We start from the raw sequence: 16,327 nt of genomic DNA, 5'->3' as shown, positions 1-16,327 counted from the left end.
AGTTAAAATTTGGTTAAAGCAGTCGCACACGGCAGTCTATTGCAATGCTTCAGAAAATAGAAATGCTGACTTGAAAGGGAAATATTGTTGCAAGTGAAACTTTCAGGCACCCAGAACAGCAGAAAGATTTATGAGGCATGCAGGGTTAAAAGGTATTGCCATTTATACCGAAGCACGATGTGTGCGCAGTTTAAAAATACCACACGGGAAGAGACAAAATGGAGTGCAGCTGGAGCATCAGACTGGAAAGCATTCATTTCACTAAAGATGACAAAGAGCACATTAAGCTGTCTCTTGTGAATGCGGTCGTGGTGTTCCAGAAGTATTTCGCTTCATGTGAAACTTAAAGCAGCAGTCTGGGGACAAAATTGTAGGTATGTGATGAAAAATACCTTATGGCTGCGACGGAGCTCCGTTAGCCTGCCGCCATCTTTAATGGGCGCTAAGCCATGCCCCTTGAATTGGTTATCCCGTAATCTTTTAGGGCTTTGCAGGGCATCTGCCTGTAGGCCGAGTGGCCAGATTTTGTGATGCCTGTTTTGTTGTGATGGATGACATTGGGAATAACCAGGTCTTCACCATCCTTCTGAACTTTAAGTGAGTCTCAGTGGCTCTAATCTGGTAGGTAATTCCTAGGTTTGGTGGCTTGAATGCAGAAAGTAATGGCACACATAGTTTTATTCCTATTAGCAGGACTTATTCAATTTGGTGCCATTCTGAAGTTACTCTGTTGGGGGTATTTGGTGATTTTTGATTGAAGTAAGTTTAGTTTTCTGGACTGTAGTGAACTTCAAGAGCTACCACAGACAATAACCACACGCTGTTTCCTTCGCAGGTTAAATACATTCGAGTTCAGAAAATCAGGTATATTTGGGACAACACCTGGGAGCGATTTGAGAAAATTGGGTGAGCATTACCTGGAATACTTCATTGTTTTGTAACTTGCTCTGCTGAAATATGCCTGTTCTAATTCCTGAACTCCAATTGCAGGGCTCTGGAAGAGGAGCATTCCTGTGCAGACATACATTCCAAGTTTGGGTCTGGGCTGTCGATGGAAGAGCAGGATGTCAGGTAGAGTGAAGTCCTAGTGATGTCACCTCTTTGTGTGGAGGGTGATTCAATGGTGTTCTGTCTAATGTACACCCCGCTGACCTCACTCCGTACCACAAAGGGCAGATAACAGATCCATCGAGGGGGTATCACGTTGCACGCCAAGTAGTAGAATGACTTGGCAGGTGGTTCCCACACACTTCAGCTGCCCACTCTGTGGGATTAGTTTCCACACACTAGTCAAACATTCAGGAACATTTTGCTGAGTGGTTGAACAGAGGGCTGCAGGATTACTTCAGATGACACAGTCCTGCGGGTGCTGCGGTCCCTTTGGCTCCTGATGCTCCGTCCAGCCAGAAGTGGGTTTGTGCGTCAACTGGAGAGAGATTAGTAGTCCTCTTCTAATGTGTAATGATGTGAGGCACTGGCCTCATTGAGCAGGTAAAATAGAGACAAGGCAGGATATCCGACCAGCACAATATAAACATATCATCACAGAGACTCTAAACCTGGCATTCAAATGACCCCTTCGCCTCCATCTAAACCATTATCTCACTCACCTGAACACAACCCCTAACTCTAAAGGTTACTCTAAGTCCAAAGTTTAATTTAGCCTAAGATGAGAACTAGAATTATTGTTAGAGTTAGTTTTAGGTTGACTTTAGGGTTAGATTTAATGCTATAAACATCAAAGCACATTAAAGCAATCAATTTATTGAAAATGCTATATAAAGAGAACCTCGGCACAAAACCTGTTAAACAAATAATATAGTTTAATTACATTACTTTTAATTAATGTACATTTGAATGACATTTCATTCAATTTTCTGCAAATTACTCACACACAGATCAATGGAGCCATTATATTTAAAGTTAACCTTTTTTTGCGCATTTTACCCGACGAACAAAGCTAATGGTAATATGCACATTGTTAGATATACTTGTCCGGTTGTTGTGGTTGGTAGTCAGTGTACTTAGTGCTGTTGATGTATTGGTAAATCTTCATTGTGGTGTTGAGGATATGGTGAAGTCGCATGGACCATGTGATCCTAAGTCTATGTCGTGGAGTTGATGGTTGTATGCATGTGATAGTATGTCAAGGGGTCACTCCAGTCATATGGTAGGCTTTGTAGTCGTACCAATGTAGGGATATGTTTTTGTAGTGAAGCCAATATGGCAATAAGTCAATATAAGTCCACGAAACAGAAAGTGGGGGAAAGGATCAGAAGATATGATATTTTGTTGAAAATATGAAATAACACCGATACTAATAATTGTGGTTGTAAAAGTCGATGTTGCTCTGTGTGTAGATGATAAAAGCTGGCAATAGAGGCCACTCTTACATCAAAAATGAAAAACTAGTTCCCGCAAACTGTGCTGCCTCACAAATGCTGAGAAAGCAGGTCTGGGTCTGTTATCTTCCAGTCTGGAACAGCTGTGTGCTCCAGACCTCTTGGGATTCTTAACAGATTCTTCCTGTTCCCTCTAAAGTTCCTAAACTACAGGGGGCAGTTTCCAGGGTAGTGGAATATTAGAAGTATAACTAGGTAAACTGGCTTTTTGGCTTATTGAACGGACTGTTTTAGCTGGTATGTCTGATAGATTTGACGATTGAGATTGATTCATGGTAGACTGTCCAGAAACTAATATATTGCTTTTTTGTGGATCGAATGTCTGCCCGAATTTCTGGTAAATCCCATATTGGATTCGATGCCACGGATGTATCCGGAGTAAAATGTATTGGGTCCAAGATCGCATTCAGATCCCCGGTGGGCATTCGCTCACAGATTGCTTCCGTCTTTAGATGTCTCTTGATATGACCTCTATTATCTTCTTCTGCAGAGTCCAATGAGATATACACACTCTACATCTTTAATTTCAGGAAATTGATAAAACTGGATTTCAACAACTAACATATAGTCTGAGTCAATTGCTATGATTTTGTTTTTAAATGCCAAACTTGAAGTTATTCCTTTTCACCAGTTTTACAACAAGTTTTGCCCATGTTTTGTGATTTGTAGACACTACCTTTTCCTTGCACCATGTGTCTTGCCCGCGTGTTCGATGGAAGTTTGGTAAAAATATATTGGCCTCCTGGTGATTTTTTATGAGCTCCTGTTAGATTCAAATAAAGTACTGTGAGATCTGGGCTTACATTAGGGTAATGTTTATACTCTCTGTACAGGATCCACTCAGGTATTTGGATGCAGTGCAAGAATTTTAAACAACTGATTTAATTATTGGTTTGGTCTATCAGTATAAACTGGATGAAATGTTGAGCAGTGATTGGCTGATTGTCTCCCTCAGGAAGGTGGTCTGTGGTCACAACGTCATCGAGGTGGAGGTGGCCCCGCTCTGGAAGCTCTTCTTACTGAAGGTAAAGTGGAGTTTCTTTCAGGCATCGCTAATGATAATTCTATACGTCTATTGGGGGGAAAAAATATATACAAAGTTTTCAAATAAGACCTCACACAACTGTGTCAAATTCAACGTGAGAGATAGTAACTCCATTTAATCAGTGGGAGGGGGTTTCTTTAAACACAGTCAGCTTCTGGACTAAAAACAGAAGTGTAGCCAAATCCATTTACTCTCTTGTGCCATTGGGAATTCTCAGGTCTTTTACCAGCTGGAATCAGTCCCTGGGAGGACCAGGGAGTTGTTAATATCTGGCTTCACCTTCTCAGTATAATGAGGAAACGAATGGGAAATGGGTTATGTACAAGCCTGAGTGGAATTTTGCTAATTAAGTTTTATTCCTAGAAGTTGAATTAGCGATAATAATATGATAACTCCCCCTCTAATTAATGTGGGTGAAAACAAGCATGAGCACGTTTAAAGAGCGCGATTGTCCTCTTGCGCTCGCTGTTCGTGCTCCGCTGTATGTAGCACTAATTCTTAGTGCAAAATGCATCTTCATGGCCATTGTAGATGCAAGGGTGCATTTTGCGCTGTGAAAATAGCACTAAATGGCGGTAGTGAGTAGGAGAAAATCCTACCACCAGTGTACATTTAGCGAGCAGTCTCTCGCTATTTGTGTTCTGTTGCATTTAGCAATATTTCTGAACTCAAAATTCATGTCGCCCGTTTGGGAAACTAAGGGGGTATTTTTGCAGTGAGTAGCACTAAATGCAGCAGAACGTGAATAGCATAATTATGTGTAACCTCATGGAATTGTTCGGTAATTCCGCTAAATTCCGCTCTACTGAATCACGCGAGTTATGCCCACCCCTAGTTATGGATTATTCAGAAGGTATAGAACAATGTTCAAGTTCCAGAAAGTGCTGCCAGTCACCTATTGGACACTTCAGTGCGCTGTAAATGGGATGCCTTGGAAGAAGGTAGGGTCCAATCACTGAGGTGTGCTCCAATCGGATACTTTTACATCGCTACCCTCTGGTGTTTGAACTTTTCTTGTCTGGGGCTCTACGAGCCCTTTTCTGAACGGGAAAGGCCTGGAGGTAGACTCTCCTCCGAGGCTTTCACCCAGAGCATTTCACATTATGGACCCTCAGTGTCTACTAGGTGTGGGCCAAGCTGGCTTCCCACCTCGTACGGCACTGAGACAGCTCAGGTACCAATCCTGAAAGATTTCAGAAGGAACCTTGACCGATTCTACTCTACCTTTCTGCTGCCATCCATACAGATGTCCATTCCCTCTTGTGCGACCGCGTGGCACATGTGGGTCTTAGAGGAATGGCTTTTACTTGTTTTTCTCTCTTTTGATTCATTGCAGTCAATTTTAAATCCTGGCACCTTTCAGATCTTTAGCTTACGAATTGAGCTACGGGTCCCTCAGGATCTTCTTTGTCCCGGCTCTGTTTAACTTTTTCGTACAGGCACTTAATAATATCATCCGACCTTTTGGTTTACCCATCCTCCAAGCTCCTTCCGATGTCTTCATTGTTCCTATGCAAACAACTCCCGAATCCTGTTCAGACTGGAGCGTTCCATTGAGGAGGTCCAGCAAACCCTTCAAGCTTGTCTTTTACTTGTTCTGTCTTGGATGAGCAGACATTGGCTTAAGTCCAATGCTGATAAAACTCATGTGCACATATATGGCCAGACTCCTTATGGAACTCTTATCCCTAGTCTAGTAAATTTGAGGAATCCCACCCCCTGCCAGCTTGGTAAAAAAGATAGATTTCAGGCAGGATAAAGAACTCTCAATTTAACCACAAATAAAGTTCGTTATGTCAGCCTGCTTTTTTTAACCTAAGCTTATAAAGAAAAAATTAAAGGTAATTGCCCAAGAATTTTGAGCAGTGGTGTTGGTCGCCACTGTTCTTTCGAGGCTGGGTTTCGTCAGTATCTGTTGTCTAGGCATCCCTGCAATGTTGTATGCCCGATTGCAATTAATTTAAAACATGGTGTTAAGACTGGTTTTCGGTCCATGTAAATTTGCTTACATCACTGATGCTAGTTGGATTGTCCTCTTGAAAATCTAATACAAGAATATTGTGACACAAAATATTGAGAAAGGTAAGTTCACAGAGCGAAGTATAGATTTATTATTCCTAAATCCACCTCTATGTACCTTGCAGAAATATACATCATCAAGGTACACAGATGTGGAGTTGGGATGGAAAAGCTATACATTCTTTATGTTCGATATTTTGTCCCTCAATGTTTTGACCACACTATTAGTGTCAATGATATCCTGGAGTAGATATTGAAGAGCCACTCCAGGCTCTTGTAAATTGCACTCAGTAAATAAAAGTAAAGAAAGTAAAGAATTTGCTTTAAATCTTTCTGCTTGATACATCTAACTCTACGTGGTATGGTGGTTCTTAAAATTCAGGCCTGAATCACTAAATCTACCCTATTTTGTCCCATTTGTTCTGCCTCTCAATTCTTGGCTTCAGTTCTCCACTCTAAGCAAGCCCTCTTAGGAGGCAAGTCATTCTCAGGGTTGGCCTCCAAAGCTTGGAATCAGTCGCCTACGAATCCTATTCCCGATCATTTGACTTCCATTAAAAAAAGCAAATCTTATTTCCGCGTAGTTCGAAGAGTTCTCCTGGCAAACAGGCCACATAGATGCCTTGACCTATATGCTCTATCGACATGTTTTTCCTTTTTATTTTCAGCATTATTAGTGCCAAGATACCTTTGGGTGTATATTGCATTGATAAATATATATTTATTTAATTCATTCATTCATTCATTCATGTTGGATCGGATTGAAGGCTCACTTCTTGCTGTCGCAACACTCTGGCAGCCTGATTTTGAAACCTGTAGATGGATTTTGTTGGAAGCCCAACATAGACGATGTTTCAAAGCATAACACTGCTATCACCTAGACACTAGTCAAACCCAGTGGTTGTATCAGAGGAGCTGGAGGTTGAGTCGAGTACGAAGACATGCAAATTGAAACTCTTCCCCACCACACTGAATTGGGACACACACAAAGGAGACCTCCCATGTGAATATAACACCCTTTTCCTTACTTTTAGCAAGGTGGGTGGTGGTGCTTGAAAGATTGGAGGTGTCTCAAAGGGTTCAGTCCCCTGAATCTAAGCCTTGGGCCCATTCAGGCAGACAAAGCTCTCCTCTATCCAATGGGACATCTGACTGAGGCAAGTGGTGATGTTGTCCTTGTTTGTTGACACGCATTGGAGAAGAAATTGGATGTTAGTATCAGTGGCAAAGATTTAGAGATTCACCTAGTAATGTTCCAGGAGCTGGGTCAGTCGCCGCCAGTAGATGTTGAAGAGCAAGGCAGGAAGCGGAGAAAACCGCTGCCGAATGTCGAGCCCAAGAATAGTAACATATCAATCAATCAATCGGGGGTTTATAAAGCATGCTACTCACCCGTGAGGGTCTCAAGGCGCGATGGGGGGGAGCAGCTCTGGATCAGTTGAAGAGCCAGGCATTGAGGTCCATCCTGAACATGTGTAGGGTCGGGGAGCGTCCAAATATTCTGTGGACAGAACACAGAGGAACAAATTATCGTAAGTGTAGATTTACTGTTCTTAACTCCACATCTTGTTGTGTCTTGAAGATATACAAACCACCAAGGCACATACTTGTGGAGGGGGTTATTGGAATCTGTAGTTACTTACCAGTCTATATTTTGGATTCAATATTTTGGCCTTCACATTTGGATGCCTCAATATTCTGAATTCGATAATCCGGTTACGGACCCGCAGAATCTCACTGGCACCCTCGGTCATAATAATTAAGATACCAACACAACCACAAGAGAGGACAACAGAGAGCAGAGCAAAAAACACAGACAACGGGAACTGGGCTGAGGGAAAAACGGGACCGTGTTCTAAGGACATGGACATGAGTGAATTTGAAGCCCACGCTGAAACAGAAATCCAAGAAAGGGATGCTACAAGCAAACAGGGACTGGTCTGGAACTAAAAACATACAGGGAAGATCCAAGAATCCAAGACTTAGACTCTGTACTGAGCAAGACAACAAGTGTGCAGACAGCTCAAGACCCACAGGGAAGGAGCAACAGAGACACAGCAGCAACACAAGACAGAAACAGGGACAACGAAGTAACACAGCAGGGAGGAGGAAGCTAGAAATAAAGAGAAATTAAGGGAAAGGAATCAAGAAGCAGATCTGGGATCTGAGCAGGCAACAAGACAAGTGGGGCCTCAGCAGAAAACGATGATTGTAGGAAGCGGCTCTCCATATACGGCACTAAAGCAATGTACACTGTGCAGAGTCCAGAGGGTCCCAAATGTGTACACAGGGCAAACGTAGATAGTACATACACTATCTGTGGTAGTATGGGTGAGCAGTTAGACTTATCAGAGGGTAGTGCAAGCATTTGTTGCACTCAGCTGCAATAAATAAGACCCACACTCACCAATAAACCCGAAACCAATTTGCAAAAATAACATTGAGTTTTATACACTTTTTAAGACCAACAACTTTGTTCACTACTTTTTAAGTTATGAATTTTCAAAGTTCGGAAAAGAATTCACAGTTGTGTGCAATTACGCAGAGTGAAAGCCTATGGGGGAAGTAAAATCATAAAATCGGTTGTAAGGGTTCACCCTTGGAGTATAGGGTAGCCGCAGGCCAAGGTCCCATGTTCCACCAGCGGATTGTCAGGGGAGTCCTGGATTCAGTTGGGAGCAGAGTGCTGAAGGCGTTGGTAGCTGGTGCGCTATGAAGGAAGGGGGCCACCGAAAAACAGGCTGCACAGGGGGACTTACAGATAAGTCTGGGGGACCCCAAATGATGTATTGGGTTGCAAGGGCCTCAGGACCATGGGAGCACAGCTGGGTTGCCAGTGCCCCGGCTGGGCAGGCTAGGTGCAGAGCAGATAGGTCGTAAACATGAGTTGGTTTGATTGTGGAATCCCGCAGTGGGAATAAGGCCTGGCACTTTAGTTGGATTGTCCATATTAGACATGAAGAGAATGAAATAATTAATGAATAGATGACGTGATATGGGGTGGGTTTTTATAGCTTGTAATTTTTATTTGTATGTGAAATGTTGTGGTACTTTGGGATGCTGTGGTGGGAATGGTTGTACGATAGGTAGTTACAGGGCAAGATTGTTGGGAATGATTGGGTGTTAAGTTGTATAATGAGTGGTTGGTTGTTTATTGGAGATCTCTGAGGGTAGTGCGCTTCTGTACATAGGTCATATGTAGATAAGGGAAGCCTGGGCTTATGGATGTGAGTAGTGTAAGGAGATCTTTAGATGCAAGGGGGTACTTCTATGGTGGATGGCTTTGGGGTGTACAGTGTGATATGGAATGTGTTGGTTGTATTGTGTTAAGTATTGTGGGTGGACACCGCAAGAAGCTCTTACATAAACTGGACAGTTTTGGATATCAGGATCAAATGCTCAAACATTTGAAGAAAGTTGGCAAGCAAACAAAAGTAGCCATGGTGATGTGGGTTGGATTAAGGGTAGCGTAATTATAGAACAAAACTTGGACAGAGAGGGTAGGCAAGCTGGTGGATTGTTGTTGCTGTTGAGAGTGTAAGCTGTATAAAAAGGGGCTATCAGATTAGACAGCAAATTGTGGTGAGGGAAGATTGTTGTTACAGAAGGTAAGAGGACAGGGTGGGGTCTGCCATTATGGCTTTCCCCTTCATAGGCTTAATTCTGTAAAGTTGGTGTAATCTGTGTTTCACCAGAAACTAAAAGGTCTCTGTACCCAGGATATTACCTCTGCTGTATGTACAAGTATGATCTGTGATTTGATTTAGGCACTGATACTGTGTCTGTGCACTGAGACTGTAAGGCAGAAAGGCAGTCTCTATTTTTGGCAGAGGTTGGTTTTCAGAAATTGGTAGAATCTGGTGAGGGTTGGTTCAGAGTGAGTAGCGAGGGTGAGGCCACTCCAGGCCTGAGCAGCGATGACCGAGGATGGACACCTCCCTTTCGTATTGTATGAAACCTCTAGGGGTTACACAAAACTCTGCGAAACGGTAAAAAATCTCCGGGAACACGCAAAAATTCCGCAAACGCGCAGAATTGCTTGTTCCACCCGTTCGCAATGCTTTTTTCTTGTTTGCGAACGCTATTTGTGTGCTCGGAGAGAAATATCTCGCACCCACGCATCTTGAAGGCGCGAACAAGCAAAAAATTCTGCAAAGCTGCGGAAACATTGAATTTTTGGTAATTCTGCGTTCTTCGCTGAACACAAAATTACCCAAATTCCGCGAGCGGAACAGAATTTACAGCCCAGGCCTAGAAACCTCGAGATAGTTAGGGGAAGAAGAAGAAGAAGAAGAAGAAGAAGAAGAAGAAGAAGAAGAAGAAGAAGACGAAGAAGGAAGTCTAGATGGAGATGATCTGTTTCTCTGCTTCAACCCCTTCCCATGGTCCATTTGTGCCTCCTCCTCGTCATCGAATTCTTCACTTGGCTGTTGTCTCCGCACTAAAGAGATGTTCTTTGAGCAGTAATTCTGCATTGAATACTTTCTCAGTGTTATACCTTTGCCCTTTTGGCATGGATCTCAACCTCTTTATTTCCTCTATTTATCTCTTTCATTTCATGTTTCTGATCTCAGCACACTGCTAAGCCGGCACTGTAACTTATAATGGACTGAACTGTTTCTGGGTTTTTCCCTTCCTCTTCACTGTCCAGTAGTGTTTGGCGACTGCTCTGAGCGCACCCCCTGTTTCAGGGTCTCTTGTCTGCCTGCCAGACCAGTCTCAGCTCTGCATAAGCCACGTGGTTGTAATTTCTTTGTAGATCTCTCAGACCATGAATGATGAGCCCTGCAATGTAGGACAGATCCAACTCCAGGTTTTGTAGCTGACATCACTCCACTCAATGTCAACTGGAAAGTGTTTGCACACATACTCAATTGATCACTTATGCATTGGGGGAGGCTGGAGCTTTAACATACATAGCGCCTTGGGAGATCCTCTGATTTAGCTATAGCCGCATATGTCCAACAGCATGTATGCTTCTGCACATCTGAGCATGATATGAAATAGCTAATATTTAGGGTATTGTGTGTCCTGAGTCTAGGCGTGTGATTGGCTCTCAGCTTCTTAATGTTCTGGTTTCTTTGCACCCTCAGGTCATCGATCTGCTCTACGTGTACCAGATCTTCACCACCATCCTGTGGCTGTGTCTGGGGTACTTTAGCTATGGAGTCACTATTATGATACTGTGTGTGGTCACCGTTACCCTCTCTCTCACCGAACTGCGACAGGTGCGTGCCCTCTGCCTACTGACAGAAACCAGCAAGCAGTCTTCATTTATTTACTTTTGAATTTAAAATGCTCTTTTATGCAAAACTCTGGTTTTAAAAATAAAAATACAAAAACAAGGCTATTTAAATATGTTTATGAACAAGAGTGTTGCAGCGAGGGATCGAATGCTCAGGACAGAGAAGCCTGTGCCGTCCCTTCCAGTCACGGGTAGTTCTGGTGGTTGGTGATGCCATGGTGGCTGCACGTTGAAGTTTTGAATGTGGCTTTTCACCAATAAGCCACACCCAAACACTGCACTCCCACCTGGAAGGCAAATATATCATTACACCTTTGAATAATATACAGTTTTAAGCATGTCTTACCACCTCTGGCACAACAAGACTGCAACACAAAACAAACAGCACCTTTGGAAAAGGAGTTTTTTTTAGCAAAATGCAAAGCCTCTATCACTTTTAGAATAAGGCTTGGGGTTTATTACATAATACTCTCTAAACAAAGGTTGTCTCAGATACCAAATGCATTAGATTCAAATATATGTAGCAAACTTATAATCTACAGATATTAATCAATAACTGAGCAAACTATAATACTGGTAATAAACAAGCAATAACTGATATAAGATAAGATGGATGTATGACGTTACAATGCATGCTTTTACCATGCATGCCTTTACAACGCGGTTCTTACATCGCAAACCTTTACAACGCATAGCGCTTTGGGGTGCTGGGTAGTGAAAAGTTTAATTTACTATTCCAACTCCAGTCCCCGTGGACACTAGGGAAGGTGTTGGATAGTAAATTAAACTTATTCCCTATCCTAGAGCGCCCCCCAATGTGTTGTAATGGTTTGCTTGTAATGGTCGCTTTGTAATGGTAGTGCGTTGTAAAAGTTTCGTTGTAAAGGTTGTTCACCGATAAGATACACTGGACGTCCTGCAAGAGATCAGAAAGATATATACACAGAGTGGAGGATCACTCTGGATGTGCAGCTCCCACACCACAAAGAAACACCTCAAACGATCACAGCCACTGGCTCACATCACAAAGGCAATAATCACAACACTCAATACATCACCTGATGCATACACTGCCCACTTCTGGCCGGGGGAAGTCTTCACACAGCCAGGGATCAGAGCTCAGCAATCAGGGTTCAATCTGGGATAGACACGTCTGCCCTCACTCGGAATCCAAACTCCCAAACTTCCACTTCCAACTTCCACCAGACCAGTGGAGGCTCCCCCTTTTAATACAAGGGAAACCGTTGGTCGAAGCTTCTAGCATCCCACGCCTCCTTTTCCCATCAGATTCCGTACCACTCCGTGCCAGGGACACAGCATTGGTTGATCAGGCCTCTGCTATGACTTCGAGAAGGAGCTTGCACATTCCTCTGATAAGAACCGGTTTCTACTAGCACACAGAGTGCAGAAAACAAGTGAGAGCAAAACATCACTTCTCACCTAGAAGGGCTCAGAAGATGGAGTCGCTTGAGCATAGGCCACTAATGCAAGATGGCATAAGATTATGCCAAAGCTAATAGGCAAGCCCTGCCATTAAGCAAGATAAAGTCAGAAAACAGAATGGTCAAAGCCAATAGTAAGAGCTCATAATTCTCACCACTGACACATTCCTACACAACTGCACACCTTCAAATGCACATCCCACATGCTCTGTTCTAGGCAAGTCTGTTCCACTCAGTAACAGCTCCCACTGAAAGACAGCAAGATTACAAAACAGAAGAGAAGCAGGAAAATGCAGGACCCTCCTACATTAAGGCTAGGGTAAAATAACACACTTAAATCAATTAAAATGGTGATAGTTGGAGGTCCTCATTGGGTGCCAGACTACAAAAGTGGCTCTTTCACTACAGTTTACCACCTTAGCTATGCCGAGTGCTGCCTACTTGCCCTATGTGGGGGAACAGGCATTGTTAACCTGTATTCACACCTGGACACCTGAACCCCTCGGAGCGGTAACACCCAGCACCCACCGTATGGTACAGAGTAAAGGGCTTCTTGGTGTGAGCAGTTCCCGGTTTGAAGTGCCTTGTTCTAGGGAAGTTGTGAAAAGGAGGCATGGGTGTGACATGAAGGAGGTAAGAGGGTAGGATGTCTATCAGTCTGCCAGCCTCTCCAAAGTCCTTCTGTCTATCCTCCTGTTCCCCCACATCTCTCTTCTTGAGCTCCTGACCCATCCATATACACCCAGCAGAGGTTCCTTAACCTTCCCAGCCAGAATAAGCCATGGTTGCGCAGCACCCTCGTACCCAGGGTGCCATCGGATTGACCTGCTTTTCCTTGACTGGCCTGTTGCTTTCTTGTCCAAATCTCAGAGCCTGTTATACCATCTGTCCAGTCTAATCCATTTTCTCTATGAACTTTATCGCAGCAAGGATTGTTCCCTTTGTGGCTTTTTATGTAAGCTATGGTTAGGTGATTGAGTTTTGGCTGCTGTTGGAGGTCTTTGGAAGCGAAGCCCTGATCTGGTGTCTTCACACTGTATTTTTGACCTTCTCGCTTCACATGCCTCTGAGTCTTAGGGGCTGATTGTCTCAGCCTCTGTTAACTGAACTCAAACCAAGTATGAGCAGGATAGCTTTACTGTTCATGTTAGCTTCCATGGCCTAGTGGGACACATGGTGGGTGTGCTACCTGTGAGTGCTAGAAGACCGCTTAAAAAGTTCTGGCAACAGCCTGAAGGTCCACGCTGTGTCTGCCACAACCTGTTCAGCTCATCTTGTTTTGTTTGCCATCTAACCTGTGCCAGTAGTCATATTGTTTGCCTGGGTGTGTTACTTTACATACATACCTCGTCCACAACTACAGCATGTTTTCTACATTATTTTACATCTTAAAATGTTCAACCTGAAAATCAATATAAACATTTTACTTCAGGATCTGGATAAGATGTGAGATTGTACTTCTAACGTGGAGCAACGTATATCAGATCTACTAGACAGGAACTCCATGGTCTGTTTTAGTAAGCAAAAAGTCAAGTAAATAAGCTTCTGGAGTTAAAGGACAGCACCAACCGGATCACCTTAAATCTGTTCGGTCTGCCAAAGGGCACGGAATAGCACCTGATGGAAGCATGTGTTCATGAAAATTAGGGCAAACTTCTGAAAAGTGACTTATCAAAAGTGATGGTTTCAATGGATAGCTAGGCTACTTTCCTGAAACACAGAAAAATAGCAGTTCAGACATATTTCTGCCTTTGTAGCCATCCTCAGGTGCAGCTCGAATCCTTGGGTGCACTGAGACTGGTGAGGGCAGGGAAAGGGAGTCAAGTTGGGAAACTCTAGACCAGGCAGGGCTAGTACCAATCCAAAAGTTGTCATCTTACTCAAGTGCAGAAAGTGCTCAAAGCAGTTATGAGTATATTCTAATGCTCATTCGCTTTACTAACATAGTTCAGACATCATCTTGATAGGAAACCTTCACTTCAAAGATCTTTGCTTTATCAATATGTTCCTTCAAGAACACCATTTGATATCTGCAAACAGGCAGGGCCTATTTGAACATGCTTACAAGCATGTCTGTGCTGTGGGGTGTATCTTACTGCCTTTACTTATTGCATCATTTCATTTAGTAGTTATTAGCTTCTGAGCTTAAGTTGTGCTCTGCAGTTAGGGGAACACAAGGGTCCATTCAAGTGGGACTTTGGTGAATGGCCTTTTTCCATCTTGAGTGCTCTTGAGCCTGGCAGGAGAGGAGTCCATGTGATTTTCCAAGAAGAACAAAGAAAATAACTCTAAGTGGACAAATGTGGTATTGGGACCTGATGGCCTTTTTGTGCTTCGAGAGTTACCCTTCCCCCTCCCTGGCTTAAAATCTAAATGAATACCCCCAATCAAATACTCATCTAAGTATAAATGTTTGCATTAGCACCTGGAATGTACATATGTATTGTATCTAATTGAAACAATTGTACCATATTTATGTGTTATTTTTTAAATAATGGTTCCCATTGTCACAGATATTAACCTATCTCAAAATAGCAACATTTGTTTTAATTTTACTAAAAGCTCAAGATCTGAAGTTGTACTATCAATTAGATATTTTTGTGGGGGTTATGATTTGCATTAAATCATACCCTGGCTATCTCCTGATTAACAACTGCTTGTGCTTGTTTTTTAATTCCCAGCAAGCGGTCAGACTGGCCAGGCTGGTGGAGGCACATAATAATGTCAAAGTGTCGGTGCTCAGGAGAGATGGAGGTGAGATCATGTTAGTCTAACTTGCTTGTCAGGAATCAAAATTGTAACACGAGGGGCAGGAACATATGGGATGAGTGTTTGATAGATAGCCCAGCTAGTTCTGAGCAGTAAACAGTGGGATGGGGGAGCAGGCGGGATGTTTGTGAGTTTTGTCAGTATAATTAGTTAATTATAACAAAAATCTGTCATAGGAGGGACATGAAGGAATGGGATAAATTTATATTATCAAAATAATTACAGATAAATAGTGAAATAAAACTGGGACAGATTAGTTCTCCCAATGCCTTTAGCACTCCCAAGGTTTACAGTCATGTTTGGGCTTGTTACGAACTATCAAGTGAATGACCTTCCCACTAAATTTGTATTTTTTATCATCCTCTTAGCAAGGCGCGAGATTTGTAGGGCATGGAAAGATCCAACTCCCCCAACCTTTGCTAATTGCCTGAGGCAGATTATGTTAACTTGCAAATCAGATGTGGCATGCGATCCCAGAAGTGTGACGAATGTTTGGGCAGCCTTGGTGGCATGGCAATCTCGATGATTGGTTTTCCAATGATTTGTCTGGAGCCCTGCTGGTTCCCCGTACTCCTAAGTAGCAAGGGGCGCACACAGATCGGCGAAAAAAAAAGGAGTTTGGAGGGGAAGGTAGTGGCTGCTTGAGGGTACGGGCAAACCAACTTGCATCAGGCCAAAACCAACGAGGGTCGGGGCAGAACGGCCAGCAGTGCACGGAGGAGCCAGTGTCCCATCAAGAGTTCCATTTGTGATATATGAGGATTACCAAAAAAAATTATATTAAAAAAAAAAGATTAGTTGAAGGAGGGTTCCAGCTGGTCTAGCCAGTTTAGCCAAAATAGAACGTGTAATAAAATGGGTCTGAGGAGAAGGAAAAGAGATTATATAACTTTTATAAGTTCGTCAATAGTAATCCTTGTAATAATACAGGAAGATCAGGTCAGGCGATCAGGGAAATTGGAAGAGTTTCTGTTAGTTTCAATCTTTCATCAACAATGTTCTAAATATCGATCAGAGGCGTGAGTGTTCATCCATTAGCGCCTTGCAGTCCTCAGAAGATGTTCCATATTGGCACACACATACATGCCCCAGATTATGATATCAGAGCAGCAGTGGAAAGGACCAACCCCCTATCACTTTGCATAAAATCCAAACAAACATTCAATTGCTCTCTTCCACTTTTCTATTACTGGCCATGAACAGCCCACTTCTTTGACACCAAGTTAACTAGCATGTTCTAAACCTAAACCTAAACCCATAATTAATTACAAGATGAAGCATAAAGGCATGCTTTGGAGAATTTTGCATAATAACCTTAAGAAACAATTCCTAAAATTACATGTACGCCAACAAAATTTACATTTCACCTACTGTTTTCTGTGCCCATCACAATCTTAAGATATAA

The 16,327-nt window shown here is 42.9% G+C and overlaps 1 protein-coding gene across 1 annotated transcript in view; it reads left to right on the top strand.

Moving 5' to 3' along the window:
- The first annotated feature begins 218 nt into the window (after window positions 1-218).
- The window catches only part of LOC147684265 (putative cation-transporting ATPase 13A4), a 164,376-nt gene continuing 148,267 nt past the window's right edge, over window positions 219-16,327 (top strand). The window contains exons 1-6 of the mRNA XM_086942618.1: window positions 219-296; window positions 836-906; window positions 991-1,071; window positions 3,358-3,427; window positions 10,560-10,694; window positions 14,835-14,907. Of these exons, the coding sequence (XP_086798744.1) occupies window positions 219-296; window positions 836-906; window positions 991-1,071; window positions 3,358-3,427; window positions 10,560-10,694; window positions 14,835-14,907 (508 nt within the window). The remainder of the gene's footprint in view (window positions 297-835; window positions 907-990; window positions 1,072-3,357; window positions 3,428-10,559; window positions 10,695-14,834; window positions 14,908-16,327) is intronic.

Source organism: Lissotriton vulgaris, chromosome 11 (assembly GCF_964263255.1).
Source record: "Lissotriton vulgaris chromosome 11, aLisVul1.2, whole genome shotgun sequence".
Classification (NCBI taxonomy): Eukaryota; Metazoa; Chordata; class Amphibia; order Caudata; family Salamandridae; genus Lissotriton; species Lissotriton vulgaris.
Note: the sequence above shows the minus strand (reverse complement) of the source record. Positions and strands in the feature narration are given on the sequence as shown.